The following is a 15965-nucleotide window of genomic DNA, read 5'->3' on the forward strand; positions in this document are numbered from 1 at the left end:
TTCCAGGCAAACTATTAAGTAAAAAGTCAAAGAAATGACTACATATCGCTACACCTAGTACTCAACATAACATATTCAATCATGCAAACTCGATATTGTTAAACAAAATCCAATAATGCAAACTACCTGTCGTTACAGCTAGTACTCAACATAACATATTCATCATGCAAACTCGCTATTGTTAAACAAAATCCTATAATGCAAACTAGTCAAATGAACTAATTAATGGGATCGATGGTGTTTAAATCACTATTAATTTACAAGAACACCAAGGTTGACTGGTTCTAATAATTTTTTTTATACATCTGATCCAGATTTGAGGGAAAGAGATTCTCTTGGGATCTCTTCCTCCCAATTCACCAAACCAACAAATCCGGACCCTTGAAATTTGAACAAATGGCTACAAACAGAAGACTTCTTTAAAAGTTATAATAATTATAACCATTGAATCAAATTTTAAATGTCTGAATTTGTTGGTTTGGTAGATTAAGTGGAAGGGATCTCTTCCATATTTGAAAACCTGTGAAGTCAGAGGTAGTGATTATTCCGGTATTTATGAGCATTATCCCCCACATCCAACAGTCAGAAAAAAATCCGATCACATGAGGCGCCAACCATCTCTTTGACGGACCCAATTTTTGAATGCAATTTAGACACCGATGCAATATTGTGGCAAACTTATGTTTTTGTTTTCTTATCTCTTATCATACAATTCCTAATCCACTTGCATTGTATATCATCATTCACGGACATGAACTCATGCTATGATTATCATCGTCGCTATCCATCATTGCCGCATCTTTAAGTATGTTTTCCCATCTGTGAGTTGTTGTATGAAGCTCTCAACGTATGCAGGGATGGAACTAGAATCTTTTTTTAACAGGATTGACCTTAACCTCCAGACTAGAGTGAAAAAAAAAAAAAGGGATGACAGAGAATGTCTTCTATAATAAACTTGCTTTTCTTTTCTCCTCAAGTTTCATTAAGTCAACTTCTAGACATCTTTTTCTTGGAAAATTTTATTTTGAATCCATATAATCTTACTCTACACCCAACTTAAATTTCAAATATAATTTTCTTTTTTACCCTATTATATAATTACTATCAAGTACAAGATGAAAATAACAATAAAATTAAAATTTATTAATAAACCCACTAATAATATTGTGGCTCTTGAAAATGATTAAAAATTATTTGATCGATATATGTTATATTTTAGATTAAAAAAAAACAACATAACTATATTGCAGTTGCAGAAATAGACTTGATGCTCCGCACATTCATTAGAGATCAGCCAAGAACTTGTAGGCTGCAGTAATGAAAACTAAAGCTCAATCAAGATTGAACACAATATTTGGGTAGAGTAGAAACAAAAAGTAGTTTGATTAGTGATCAAGCATGCCTTACAACAGAAAAACAATAAAACCAAGAATCATAACTTGCGAAGATCAATCCTAGCTTTCTTCGCAATAGCATTGATTGGACAACAAGGAGAGGTTGAGAATAGATTGGACAACATGGAAAGGTTGTCCAATCAATCATTGACAGGAAAATTTGGTATCAAGTTACACAAACCTACTTTGTATTAAGATTGAATGAGTTGCAGAACATTCATGGATGAAATGTCATTAGAGAGAGACTACAATATGTGAGTGATGGATTAGTCAAATAAGCCAATGAACCAGTTACACCTTTTGGATGATCACTCACATATTGTTGTAAACCTCATTGATTTGATTGCTCCTTTCACGCCTTAAATGAATTGCAAGACATGATCTTAAGTTTTTATTTTCTAAATGGGTGTAAAGATAAATTTACATATTGAATTAGATTTGTGAGAGTAGTTTAGGTAATAAATTTGGGTTTAAACTTTAAAGAGATATTGATAGTTTAATGGAAAAAAAATATGAATGTAGAAAGTAAGTTGGGTGTAAAAAAAAAAGTTAAATGGGTTCAAATATTTTTTTTTCTCTTCACAATAGTAGCGTATTATAGATACTATTTGAATATTTGAACTATTAAGTTAAAGTACTTAAATATAAAAAGTTTGTTGTAAACTTCCTTTTAAAGTGTGATTGTGTAAATCCTAGATTAGATTTGATTCTAGTTATCACTTCCTATTACAACTTGTATTCCTTGGGGATGAAGGATTCCTTCCCCCTTATTACTATAAATAAAGGCAGTACATATGAGGGATAACACATACATTCCCCTACAATTCTACAAACACATATCTTTCTCTACTTCCTCTCTTTACCACTGGCCCCCTTCCCCTTGTCAGTTAAAATAGGCTATAACATGTTATCAACACGCTCCTACCGCTGAGCTTAGGAATTTGATGAGGAGATTTTCTGCATCAAACCACTTCATCCATATGATCACACAATCAGGTTTTTCCCAAACAACTTTTTTATTTCGATATTTTTGCAGCCCTGATAGATTGTGTATGCATTATATTCATAATTGTTGAATTATGTGAATTCGATATTTGCCATGAATTGCATCAAATAAATGTACATGCATTATATTATTGAATTAAATATGCATATAATTGAATTTCATAATCTAAAGAAAACAAAAAAAAACACAATTTTTTTTGGTTGAAATCGCCATATGGTTTCTTCAAAGCCGTGACCCTGAGTAAACATGGAGCATCCAGCTTCTTTGGAACCTGACACCTATAGCATCCAAACCTAGAAAACCCACCTCGTCTGAAGCAAGATCACGACCTTGCCATCCAATTTTTTGACTAAATCTGACATGGTGTCGTGATTTTTGATCCAATATCATTGAAATTCTTGAAGAATTTCATTGAATTTGGGTGAAATTCCAGTTTAAATTTCATAGGAGATTTCTTTTGTACATGCATAATTTATGGAGATTTCTTTGCTTTCATGTACCTCTGTTTCTTTAGGTACATGTGTCTCATCAAGGACATGTTCTTTTTCTGAAAGTACATAATCATGAATTGTGGATTTGTCATCCATTTTCTCTTCTTGAATGATTTCATTTGGATTCAGTTGTGCCCTCGACTTTCTTTTTTGAGAGGCTGAATCTTTTGAATCTAGGGGTCTACCACGCTTCAGGCGTGCACCAGATGAATTATTCGTTGCCACTTTATTTTGTCCAACAGGGACATCAATTCTTGCATGTGCTTTTACAACTGCTGTATGTGATTTTGTCACTTTCATAGCATCATTAAATGCATCTGGCATTTGATTGGCAATACTTTGAAGATGAATGATTTTTTTCACTTCATTTTCACATTGAATGCTTCGAGGATCAAAATGATACAAGGTGGGTACAACCCATGTCAGCTCTTGCTGTTTTTCTGGAACAATCTTTTCTCTCCCTAACGACGAGAATACTGTCTCATCAAAGTGACAATCAGCAAAACGAGCTGTAAACATATCACCTGTCAGGGGTTCCAAATATCTAATGATAGATGGTGAATCAAAACTCACATAAAATTCCTAGTTTACGTTGAGGTCTCATTTTAGTGCATTGCGGCGGTGCAATAGGCACATAAACAGCACAACTAAAAACTCGTAAATGTGAAATGTTTGGTTGATGTCAAACACGAGTTGTACTGAGGAGTATTGGTGGTTGGCTATAGGTCTCAATCGAACCAATGATGCAGCATGTAAGATGACATGTCCTCATGCAAAACTTGGCAATTTTGTTTTCATGAGCAGAGTGCGAGCTATTAACTGAAGCCGCTTAATCAATGCCCAATGTCATATAGTAATAATCAAAAGTTTGAGACGTAAATTCACCAACGTTATCAAGTCGGATTGACTTAATGGGGTAATCTGAGAACTGTGCTCGTAATTTAATTATCTGAGCAAGAAGTCTCGTAAAAGTTACATTCCGAGTAGACAAGAGACAAACATGTGACCATCGGGTAGATGCATCAACCAAAACCATAAAATATTGAAATGGTCCACATGATGGTTGAATAGGCCCACAAATATCCCCTTGAATTCTTTGCAGAAATGATGGGGATTCAGCATCAACCTTTAGTTGTGATGGTCTAATTACCAACTTCCCTTGAGAACAAGCCTTGCAATGGTTATCATTTGAGATAACAATGTGTCTACTCAATAATGGATGTCCATTAAAGTTGGTACTGATTCTATGCATCATGCCATGTTTACTTTCAGCGCAATCTACTGTTGCTTCCAATCAAGTACCTCTGCTTATTCTTTTTGATCAATTTTTCTCTGATTCTCATTGTGGATTTGCCTTTACACCACTGAAATATAATGGCATCAACGCTATCTTGAAGAGGATTGAAGACCATGCAATTGTTTCTAGTATTATGTCCGCAAAGATTAGTGCCTCATATTCTTTGGGTTTTGTTTTTTACAACTTGTTTTTCTTTCGAGATAATGGTTATACTCTTCAACCGTATATACTTTCTTAAACATCTGACGGAATTATGTTATTGTACTTCTATTTGCAAAGGTTATTCATTTATCTAGCCTTGCTGTTTATGTTTATTACTTCCCCTGGGATTTCAATGAATATACTGAAATGGTATTTGTTCTGTGCATTTCATTCCTTCTAGCACACTTTCAAACCCATTCGCAATTCATTAACTGCTTCACTTTTGTATGTTAGAGGCTTAGAGCTATTAATGCTACTGGTTATGTAAATGTGACTAGAAGAGATATCAGTGCATGGTTTAACTTGTTCCTCTCTTTTGTTAAACTACAGACAGGACCCCTTGCTGCTTATTGTAAACTGTCTCTCAATCGCGTGCTTGTGGTACTTTCTTCTTCTGGCTTTTAAGGTTTTTTTGTACGCATAGCATCTTTGTATAGCTTTATAGTATTTATTTATTCTTTTATGTAGTTTCATGATGATATGACCTTACCTTGTGGGGTACTTCGTCTTTACGTACCCAACGGAGGTCATGTATACCACAATGGGTATGATCAATTTTTTTTATTTCGAGTTTTAAGCAGTTATGCATCTATGGAATTAAGCAATGATGAAAAGTGTCTAGCCAAAAATGTTAGAACCTGCCTAGACACTGGTGTTAACGTTGGTATAATCAAGTAGAAGAATCGTTGGTGAACTAATTATATAGGAGCTGCATATTAGGATGGCTCCTTTGTTATTACTTGACCATCACTACTTCTACCCTGAAGAATAAAGACCATGATTATGCGGTGTTACCAGAATTATTATGGTCAAGCTTCCCTTTTTCAGGCTTATCAACCAATTAAGCACTCGTATAATTATTGAAAATGTATTAATTTTCATCTCCATCTTGCGTGGCATTTCAATTTTGCATTTTTCTGCTTTCAAACTTAAGGATAATATGTGGAAGACCGGTGGATATCACTGGATTTTGTTTTGTTATTCAGACTGAAGAGTGCGATCTATCACTTTCGAGGGAACAGAGAATTTCCTTGGCCAAGATTCGGTGAGTTTGAATTTCCAAATTTCATGAATTTGAATGATCTCTTCCCAGTACTTGAAAGCATGTTAAATATCTTGCCAGGTATCGGGAGGCCACCAGGTCAAATGGATCCAAAAGCATTCTTGCTGCAAAAATTTAATGCAACAGCTCGAAGACGAGTGATTATATGGTGGTTGTGTGTTTGTCTCAGATAAACATTTCTTACGTTCAAGACATCCATATTCTTAGTTTGTTTCTCCGACTGTATAACAACAATCACCAGATGGCTTAAAATTTATAAAAAGTATATTTTGAATGATTCTACCACCGTTTGCTTGTTATTTACCGATTCAATTGTGGATAAGACGTTAATTAAGGAGGTGGTACTAGTATTGATGGTGTGCCTCTTTGACTAGATTGATTCTGCTCTGAGTCGAAGAATCTCGCAATTTCTAAAGTCTTCGTACAAAGTGCGAGATGCTTCAGTTCAAAGCAGAAATACAAGCACCTAAGATTAGAAACATTGCCAACATGAATTTATACAGTAACGTTTGTAAATGAGTAAATGGTTTTCTTTCGGGATCACTCTTGGGTTGTGATTGCTAGAATATTCATATGGAAATTCAACAGTCGGTGGATTTATAAACAAGAGGGCGCATGCGTGTTAATCCGTGTGATCGATTAGCAGCAATATAGTGTTCTAACAACTTACCATCCAAGTATTATCCTTCGTTTTGAGATGATTTTTTTGTACTATAAATGGAACCCATCAGCTTTAAATTTCATCCGTGAAGGTAGAGAAACTTGCAATTGGATCCTCTCATGAGCGGGAGATCAGGATCCTTTTGATCTACTAACATGGATTGTTGGATTTTGATATAATTATTATAATTTTTAGAAGGATTCTTTGTTTGTAGTCGTTGAATCAAAATCCAACGACCCATGTTAATGAGTAAGTTGGATCCTGATCTCCAGGAGAGGATTCAATTCCGAGAAACTTGATCTCAGACCCATCAATTTCTCAAAGTTTTGCCGGGGAGTGGGAAGTAGCAAGTCTCAGTGTCTCTGTCTCATTACTGGGGGTTGGGATCAGGTGTGTATGCGGTGCATGATTTAATCGTGAACAGAGAAAAATCCAGATCGTTGATTATGCGAAGACTTGGGAGTGGCACTGGCTGGTTATAATTTTTATTTAAAATTTTCTTCTGAAAATATAATATAGAAAATAAAAGAAAAAGGTGGCTGAGTGCTCTGCGGGTCCTACCTTTAACCATCCTCGCTGTCCTTTGCTGCTTCACTTCATGATTCAAACTCCCACACTCCCACGCGCATTCAACTAAGGTTAGTCTAAAACTCTCCCACACGCGGTGTAATTGAAAGAAATATAGAGAACTGAAAGTATAAACAAAAAAGCAAAAGGTTGTATGTTTGTAAGTAATTAAGATGATTAACTCATGCATTCAAGGTCTTTTGTTCAATAAGTGAATAAATTGATTAAAATCAATGACTGAAAGTCGTCATATAAGTGCTCAAGTCACTATTATTTTTTCGTAATTCAACTAATAAGAAAATTATAACCATAGAAATTACGTAAAATTTTGAGATATACATTAAATGTAAGAACTCCAGTACCATGAAACAATAAAAGTAAAAACATTGTGAGTGCACTAAATTGAGATCAAAATTTTAAACCAAATTTTGTAAATAGTTGTTAATGATTTAATTATTACTCAACTGTTGTTGATTAACAATTTTTTTTTTTTGAATGAAATGATAGCGTTATTAATTTAAATGTTAGATTAGCCACCGACAGGATTCGAACCTACGCCGTCATGCAAAATTGCAACACTTTTTCATCACTGTAGTAAATGATCACTTGCTTGTTGATTAATATTCTTATTTTCTATTAGTGAAACATCATTTTATTTACAAATCTGTTTAAAAATTTGGTCTGCTTAATATTATCATTTTTTAGTAAGGTCATCAAGTCGAGTCATTCATTCGATTCAACAAGAAATCACTCAGCTACGCCCTCAACACGTGAGGCTGAATTAACCAAAAGCAGCAGACAACGATATTTTTGTTAGTGAGATAGTGGAGCCAAAGAATATCACTCAGCTACCCCCTCAATTAATATAGCACTAATAATGCGAGTGGTGTTAAAGCAATAGAGTGGTGCGTGAGAGTGTATATTCAGCTGCCTATTAGAATATTATTACAACAAAACCCAGCACTGTGTGTCTCGGCTCTCCATCTCTCATCTCTCTCTATCTCTCATCCCCCATCCTCAATACCAAACAAATTAAAGATGCAAAACTAAATCTACCTACACACGCAGACACAGCATCTTAAAACCTCACAGAAGTAAGAAAAACAAGATCAGGTTCTCAAAATATCAAAATCTCCATTTGTATTCGCATTCGATCCACTCCTACTCAGAAGAAGAAGAAAAAACACTGAAAAAGCTTTACAATGAGGAACCCATCGCCTTCGTCGAAAGCAGCAGCAGCAGCAGCAAGTGCTAAGATGCAAACGACGATAACAGCGTCGTCCTCGTCGAGCAAGGCGGCTGGGGTTGCTGGAGGGACCAAGACGCCGTGTTGCGCAAAGGTGGGTTTGAAGAGAGGGCCGTGGACTCCCGAAGAGGACGAGCTGCTAGCAAATTACATCAAGAAAGAAGGGGAGGGACGGTGGCGGACCCTTCCCAAGCGGGCTGGGTTGCTCCGCTGCGGTAAGAGCTGCCGCCTCCGCTGGATGAACTATCTCCGCCCTTCTGTCAAGCGCGGCCAGATCGCCCCCGATGAAGAAGATCTCATCCTTCGCCTCCATCGCCTTCTGGGCAATCGGTACATTTACACACACACACTACATTTGTTAGATTTCAGAGAAACTAATTTGTCGCGATTTTCTTCGACAAACAATATCCATATATCCACCCTACAAATTTATCACCATTTTATTACATGTTTGGGTTTAGGGTTTCACTGTTGATATCCATTATATAAAATTTAGGGTTTAATTAATTTGGATGTGTGCAGGTGGTCTTTGATAGCTGGGAGGATTCCAGGCCGTACGGACAATGAGATAAAGAACTACTGGAACACACACCTGAGCAAGAAGCTGATAAACCAAGGCATAGATCCCAGAACCCACAAGCCTCTCAATCCAGATCATCACTCTGCTGCTGATGATGCCGACGTGGACAACACAAACAAATCAACTGCTGTTGCTTCTTCTTCCAAAGCCAATGATCGGTTCTCAAACCCTAACCCTAGTCCCCCTTCTGATCGTCTTGTCCATAAAGAAGGGGATCCAAATAACAGCCGTAATGGTGGAAACATCGCAATTGATGATCATGATCTGGGCACTATAGTCCATGGCTATGCAAATATGATCACGTCCATCAACAATCCCGATGCTTCTTCTTCGGCCACGGCAACGGGTACTTTGAGTTTGAGGAGCAACAACAGCCACGGTGGAGTACTACTTGGGGGAGGAGGAAATGAAGAGGACGACGACATCAACTGTTGTGCGGATGACGTCTTCTCTTCGTTTCTGAATTCGTTGATCAATGAGGATCCATTTCATGGACAACACCAATTGCAACAAGTACTGCAGAATGGGAATGTTAGTGCACACGCAGCTGCTGCTGGTTCCGAGAACCTTCCTTTGATTACTATGACTGGTGCTAGTACTACGGCGCCATCAACATTTGGCTGGGAGTCTGCTGTGCTCATGTCTTCTGCTTTCATCCAAAATGATCACCAGAGGGTTAATGATCCAACGGAGTAGCAGCTAGCCACCTGTTTGATTGATCAATCGCACTGTGCATGTTTTAACAAGCAATGCAGTTGCTTAATTAGTTAATTTATATGTAGAAATTAGTCCTAGCTAGGGTTTGAAATATCATATGAAATGTGATTTTGTGTGTGCTATCTCTATTCTTAATTATTCGACTACCCCAACATCGCTCTACGAATGGGGTCGTATATCAATGTATTGTCGATCACGTTTGTAATATCATCTATCTATCTATATATGTTACCGGTATTGTAAAACAAGCATAAATTTGATCAATGTTAATTAATTTGTATTTAGAAGTATGTAGAGTAATTTATGCGTGAATCAATTTCATGTTTTATACATCTGCCACATTTATCACTTTGCATACACATATAGGGTTTGTAACCCTGATGATAAATGCACAAAAGAGCTAAACACTTTGCATGCATACATCCATACAGTGTAAGATGCTTAATTAAAGTTAATCTTCATGGAAGGAAATTATATATCTGTTCATTCTTTCTAAAGTGTGATCTTCACCGCATGCACAAGTTCATGGAGGGGGATCGACATGTTAATTCAATGAAGAAGAAGGTGCAAAATATCCCGAAAGTTCTTAAACAGTGAAGCTTTCACTTTACATTCATTATCAATATTGGGACTTAATCTATTCTTTGATGTTTATATCTCATATATATACTAATTAGAAACTAATGATCTATGACAATCAGATATACATATATAGATGACATGAACATATAAAAATCTTCTTTTCTTAAATCCCAAATAAATCTTGTACTAATGTTTTTTGGTATATCTGCTTTCATTTTGTGCCCAAGCGTGGTAAATATTTGACATCTTTCTGAAATCTTATTACATGTAGCATATGATGCATCTGGGAGACAAAAGACTAGTTCTACAACCATATTTTAAACAAATTGATCGTTGAGGGTAAGTATGAAAAATGAGTAAATGAAGCTAGATATGAATCCAAAATACGTTACAAGGCAAAGATCTTGCGTGCATAAAAGGTTATAATCATTGTAGATATTAAGATGTCACATTCACAATCTAAATCATCAAAAACATTTGAGGTGATAACAAAAACATGAAACATAGTAGTGTTTATCATTTCCTTATACACGACTAGCTCCAAAAACTTAAACGGTTAGGATAGGGAATATTGCAACAATGTATCAAGGTTATAGACACAACTACTGATGTAAAATGAACAAGAGAAAGAGAAAGAAAGATTAAAAAGTTCTTATAAATGAAAGATCAATGCATGGTATTAGTTAGAAATATGTTTTGGTGCAAACTTTAGTAGTGAGCTCGTATTCTTGCTTTCTGTTAGGTGAATAACCGTTTAATTTGAACACAAGTACTCAAACCTGTTCATACATATACACCTTAGAAGACATTAATTTTATTAAAGGCTTGAAGTTCTAACCGTACATAACTTTAAACTCAAGCTAGTTATACTACGAAAAATCTGGGGTTAATTAAGCTACTGTTACTGATTCCTAAAACCACTGATAGCAGTGGCGATAGGCTAATTGCCACAGGCCAGGCCACATATCAATATGAAAAGGTACTTAGCATATATAACCTTGTGATCAACTACTTTATGAATAATTCGTCTGTTTTCTATTCTGGTATGCATTTTTGTAGCCATTTGTCTATTTGAAATAGTGTGCATGTATTTTTGGGCATTAGTGTACTATCGTAATCTATCCCGTATACATCTATGTGTTTGAGTGAAGTAGGTATTGTGAAGGTAACTGAGAGAACTAAAGATGGAAGCTATAGGAAACAAAAATGGCATTCAGAATACCCAGGTTGAAGATTCTCAAAGCCTATAACATAGGGACTTAAATATAAAGCGACAGTTAAATTGCCATGAGTTTGAGTGGTCGAGGGTAATTGATAGGCAAAGGTGGTATTTGTTAAAGCAGCACTCATATATATTTGAGAATTATACTGTGGTGCTGAAATATATCTCTTTCGTAGTAAAAATGCTAAATGCTAAATGATTTGCAGCATGAACATTTCCAGAACAGTATATTTTTGGGGTTTTCTAGAACATTTGGTATGCAGATTGTGTTTAGATAGAATTAGTAGGCAGTATGTTCAGTCCACGGACGATATATGTAGGTTCTCAGCGAACACCAATTAATCGAGAAGCTATATAATTAAGTCATCGTGCAATATTATGCAATATGCATACATGTCAAGGATGAAAGTCACTTACTCATAGCAGAACATGATATAATTCTTCAATGTGTAGACTTGATCATCTGTGGAACAAGATTTTGTTGATTACTTTCAATCGGTCTCCCTCCCAACATTTCTGATGCGATCGTCGTGTGAGCTTCCTGCAGAACCATGCATGGAGAAAAAAACGAAATCAGTGGAGTACACGCCCTTGATGCATATATGCATGTTAATCATATGCTAACCGTTGGATAACATCAACATGTTCGTTCTACTTATTTAAGATAGAAGATGGCTCACACACCTGACTAATGGCTTATTGCACCCTATCTCCCTCTATGACATCTCGTATATTTTATCATAGCTAGAACAATGCTAGGGAGGCCAAAATTTTAAACTAAATGATGTGTCACCAATAGAAAATAAACATGCTAATCAACACAAAGTCATAATCCAATCATCAACATTCACATCATTTGGTTTACAAAATTTGGTTTAGAAATTGAGTAATGATAGGGAGATTAAATTTGTAACAAAATTTTGTAAACTAAGTGACATGAAAATTGATAATTGGATTAATACTTAAGCGTTGGTAAATGTGTTCATTTCTTATTGGTAACACATAATTTAGTTTGCAAATTTTGTTTACAAATTTAACCTTTCTAGCATCACTCTTAAAAATTTAATATTCCTAATATTACATTTTTTTCTTAGTAGAGCAATGACACGACAAGTTTACCCCTCACCGCCTCAAAGCTTACACTTCGTTTTCTGAGACCCTAAATAACTTACATCTTCGCTTCTAAAAGCATATATTGTTTATAGAGTTACAATAGATATATTACAACAATTAAAATCCTAACTTTTCTTTTTGTTGATAAAAAGCCTAAATATTTTCACGAGCATCTCCTCTAACCATGTGGTCTCACAAACTTCATGTCTTTTAATATGAGCTATAAAATTAGTTGGGTTGGGTTGTGTTTAGATGAGGGACAAAGTATCAAGGCATTAAGGCTAAATTAGTAAAGAACAAAACTATAAACCGTTACATAAATGCTATGTTTGCGTGAGGGATTTCCAAGTTATAAGATTAAAAGCCAAATTACAAAGAAAAAGATAACAAAATGTTGGATAGGAAGGATTAGTTAATCCATATATCATTTACAAATCTCTCTTACATGTCTTTGTAATGCTCTACGCATGGTACATTTCCTAATCCATTATATCCAACATTTTGTGATCATTTTCTTTACAATTTGGCTTTCAATCCCATGACTTGGAAATCCCTTAACCAAACTTTGCCAAAGGGTATTACAAATGCAATCCATGAGAATTACGCACACATATATATCTTCATAATGATTATGCAGTACTTTTTTAATCCCGTCGAGGCACATGCAAGCATTTTATTTCTACTATCCTATAATAATTTTTGAAGAATTTAACCTGGTGGAGTTGGAGCTCTAGCAAACTGGAAGGGAAGGAAACAGAAGCCTACCTTGGTATTGGGTATGTGGCCTGATTTTAACAGCCATTGAATTCTAAATGGGCCGTTAGACATTTAGCCCTGAGGACCATTGTGGTGTGACCTCTTTTTTATTTATTTATTTTTTTTTTTTTCAATTTTTTTTTTTTTCACCCCACCCCACCCACACAGGCCTCGATCCTGGGACATAATCTACCCCACCCCTTACCCACTCCGGCACACCCTCACCACTAGGCTATTCCTAGTGGCTTCCATTGTGGTGTGACCTGAATATCCCAAAATTGTTGCATCTGACTCTCCCCTTAAAGTTCAAACTACCAGTCTTCTGCGATTGGTAGATGGTTGACCTGTTGCATACCAATTCAGTAGCTTCTACTGCAACTTGTTTGACTCTTTAAAACTTATGTTCTCTTAATTTCTATTTCCTCATGATATACATATATATCTAACACTCCATTGATGTCCATGTCCGTGAACATTGATACAAGCGTATCAACTACCAATCTAAGCTAAGCTAGCCATTCGTGTTTGCTCTTTAGATCCTATATCTGCATAGTCAACTATTGGGTGGGAAAGCTTCTAACAAAAAATGCGGTTTTATGATGATATTCTTTTTCATTGTTATTTACAGACTTGCAATTCAAGTGATTAAACAAATTTACTTTCACTACTCTATATTTGAGACCATTTGTTCGAGTCTTCCTTCTCAACATGGCTTGTACAAAAAATAGTTTACAAATATTATGGTAAATTGCAGTTCTTTATCATCATTAACATGCATCAAGGTGTAATCTTAGCAAATTGCAGTTTACAAATTATTTTCTTGGGGTACTCTTCTAGGAGTAAAGGGTTAAAAACTTTATTCAAGTCAATTCTAATTCATGAAGAACATAAAAAAGGAGTATTATCTTGTTTTGTATTAAAATTCGTGGGGTCAAAGGCGATAGATTTTTTAGTGTGTTGGGTACCCGAACGGTATACCAGGTGTAATAATATTATTACTTTAAAATTTGAATTTTTTTTTACAATCAATTATATTATGACACGAATGTACATGGTACTATTCCTGACATATTGAATTATTTTTATCGAAGGCGACAAGCTTTGAGAATTTGCCTTCTGGTGGGTCATAATTTCAAGGGGGTCTTAAATGGACACAATTAATGGTGCATTTTTTCAAGCTATAATAACGTTTTTTTCACAGGACAAATGGTAGAAAGCATCCCAAAAATAAAATAAAAAATGTGAAAAAAATAGCTCAATGCGTACTTTTATCATGTGTGTGGTCGTGATATTGATTTTTTTAGTATGAAAAAATGATTCCAAAAAGGTGATAAAAATGTAATTCATATGGTAAAATGAGATTGAATATTTAGTTTCCATTCAAATATTTGGTACTAGAATGATATATGTATCCTTTTCGAACTATATTTCTTATCTAACAAGCGCATGGTGAGGCTTTTTCTCTTCCTAAATGCTAATGCAAATAAGTCTTCGAAATTTAAGAAAACAAGGTAAATCCCACAAGAACTCTTAATCTCAAATCTTAAACTTCTACAACCACCAAAGCAAACAAGAAGGAACATATAGACTATGGAATGCGTCGCAAGAGTTTTCTCGTAGCTAAAAAAACATATAAACATGAAAAAACAGATAAAAGAGAGAAAACACAGTAGGAATTTGCTACAAATTTTGAGCCTCATTTAACTTAATGATGATATTAACGTTGTTGGGCAGGCTGGCTAACTTAGATAATAAGCAAAAGCATACCATGTCCACGCATAATCCATCCCGCTTCTCAAAAAAGCACTTAACATTCACAAACTTGAAGAAAACAAGTATCATCACAAGATGAAAGCAAAAGACCATTGAAACAGAAAACAAGAAGCAAAAGTTTTTCATGACTTACCAAAACATATTTGTCCTCGAAAACTGGACACGATCTCCGTCGTTCGAGACCTTTTCGCCGAATGGATTGCTGCTCAACGAGACTGACGTAATGATCAAATGGGGTCATGGAAATCTCAGTAACTTAAAATAAACGTTGAAACTGGAAAAAGTTGTAAGAAAGAAACTTCGTGTTGTAGAAAGCTCTTACAATCATTTTTCTTTAAGCACCCAGTTTTTGCAGTTTTTGAGAGGGAAGTACACGCGTCTTTCAGGTGTTGCTGGCCAAAACTTGCAGCTCACTAGAGGCTAGAGCCAGTGCAATGGGGGCTTATAGTTGGAATGGTATGTCTGGGATTTGACCGGTAGATTTTGTCTTGTTTACAAGAGGATTACCGGCTAATATTTGGTGAGCAAAATGTAAAACCCAACCAAACGTTCTAACACAAAAGAAAAAGGTCAGAGTGTTTTGTTAGACGGACCAAACTTTCTAGTCTAAATTTTTGCTGCCAAATACTTCCTTTTCCTTCTTCCATCCTCCTATCAGCTCACAGTCTCTATCTGCATTTTTTTTGAGATCCTAGATTTTAACATCTGCTTGTAGTATTTTTGTGTACTACGTTGGAGGGATAAACCTATCTCTGCAGTCCGCACTAAACTGCTCGATTTGAGGATTTCGGTGCCGTAGAATTTAGTGTAATGAACTCTACAAACTTGTCAAACACTTGCCTCAACATTTAATTCTAGATTCCATATGTGTACCTAACTTTCAAATATGCGCATGTGTTAACCTAACTAGGTTTTTAGCTAATGTAGCGGTTGTTAGCTTGATATACATTATTGACTCATTCTCTAATAAGGTATTAAAGCTTTGGTTCCATAAAGGTCCTAAACCTCCAACCCCTGCGCCCCAAATATTTTCAGTTATCCTTCGAAGGGTGGGGGTTGTACTTATTCCATTGTGTATGTTTGTTGTTTCGATCTCCAAAGGCATAATGGGTTTGGATGCGAGGGAGACTGTTAGCTTGATATACATTACTGTCTCATTTCTTGACAATTGAAAATTTTCAAACCTAATGGTTATTTAATAATAATTACGCCAAAAAATCAGAAACAATAATATCGCGGCCTTACGACTGACAACTAAATATGTTTAATGTGGAATGATTTAAAAGTTCGAAAAAA

General features: G+C 35.5%; 1 protein-coding gene and 1 long non-coding RNA gene across 3 annotated transcripts; one reads left to right on the forward strand and one right to left on the reverse strand.

Annotated features, from left to right (window-relative positions):
• Positions 1–7569: 7569 nt before the first annotated feature.
• On the reverse strand, positions 7570–15477 carry LOC137742154 (uncharacterized). 2 transcript variants are annotated; one of them, XR_011069363.2, is made up of 5 exons: positions 14992–15477; positions 14803–14884; positions 11445–11568; positions 8519–9234; positions 7570–8245 (listed from the first exon to the last, which is right to left on the reverse strand). It is a non-coding gene; the product is annotated as an uncharacterized LOC137742154 (long non-coding RNA). The 2 variants fall into 2 exon arrangements; XR_015953161.1 differs by having other exon boundaries at positions 14803–14871; positions 14992–15200.
• LOC137742153 (uncharacterized) lies at positions 7883–9510 on the forward strand. Its single transcript, XM_068481922.2, has 2 exons — positions 7883–8256; positions 8449–9510. The coding sequence occupies exons 1-2, from the start codon at positions 7883–7885 to the stop codon at positions 9200–9202; spliced, it is 1128 nt and encodes a 375-aa protein (XP_068338023.1). The 3' UTR covers positions 9203–9510.
• Positions 15478–15965: the final 488 nt, after the last annotated feature.

Source organism: Pyrus communis, chromosome 11 (assembly GCF_041283825.1).
Source record: "Pyrus communis isolate YQ-2024b chromosome 11, ASM4128382v1, whole genome shotgun sequence".
In the NCBI taxonomy this organism is placed as follows: domain Eukaryota; kingdom Viridiplantae; phylum Streptophyta; class Magnoliopsida; order Rosales; family Rosaceae; genus Pyrus; species Pyrus communis.

What these genes read in the sequence shown, in the direction of transcription:
- LOC137742153 (XM_068481922.2), top strand. Translation starts at nt 7,883, where the DNA reads ATGAGGAACCCATCGCCTTCGTCGAAAGCAGCAGCAGCAGCAGCAAGT. An exon ending in CATCGCCTTCTGGGCAATCG is followed by an intron (nt 8,257 to 8,448) that starts GTACATTTACAC and finishes GGATGTGTGCAG; the next exon opens with GTGGTCTTTGATAGCTGGGA.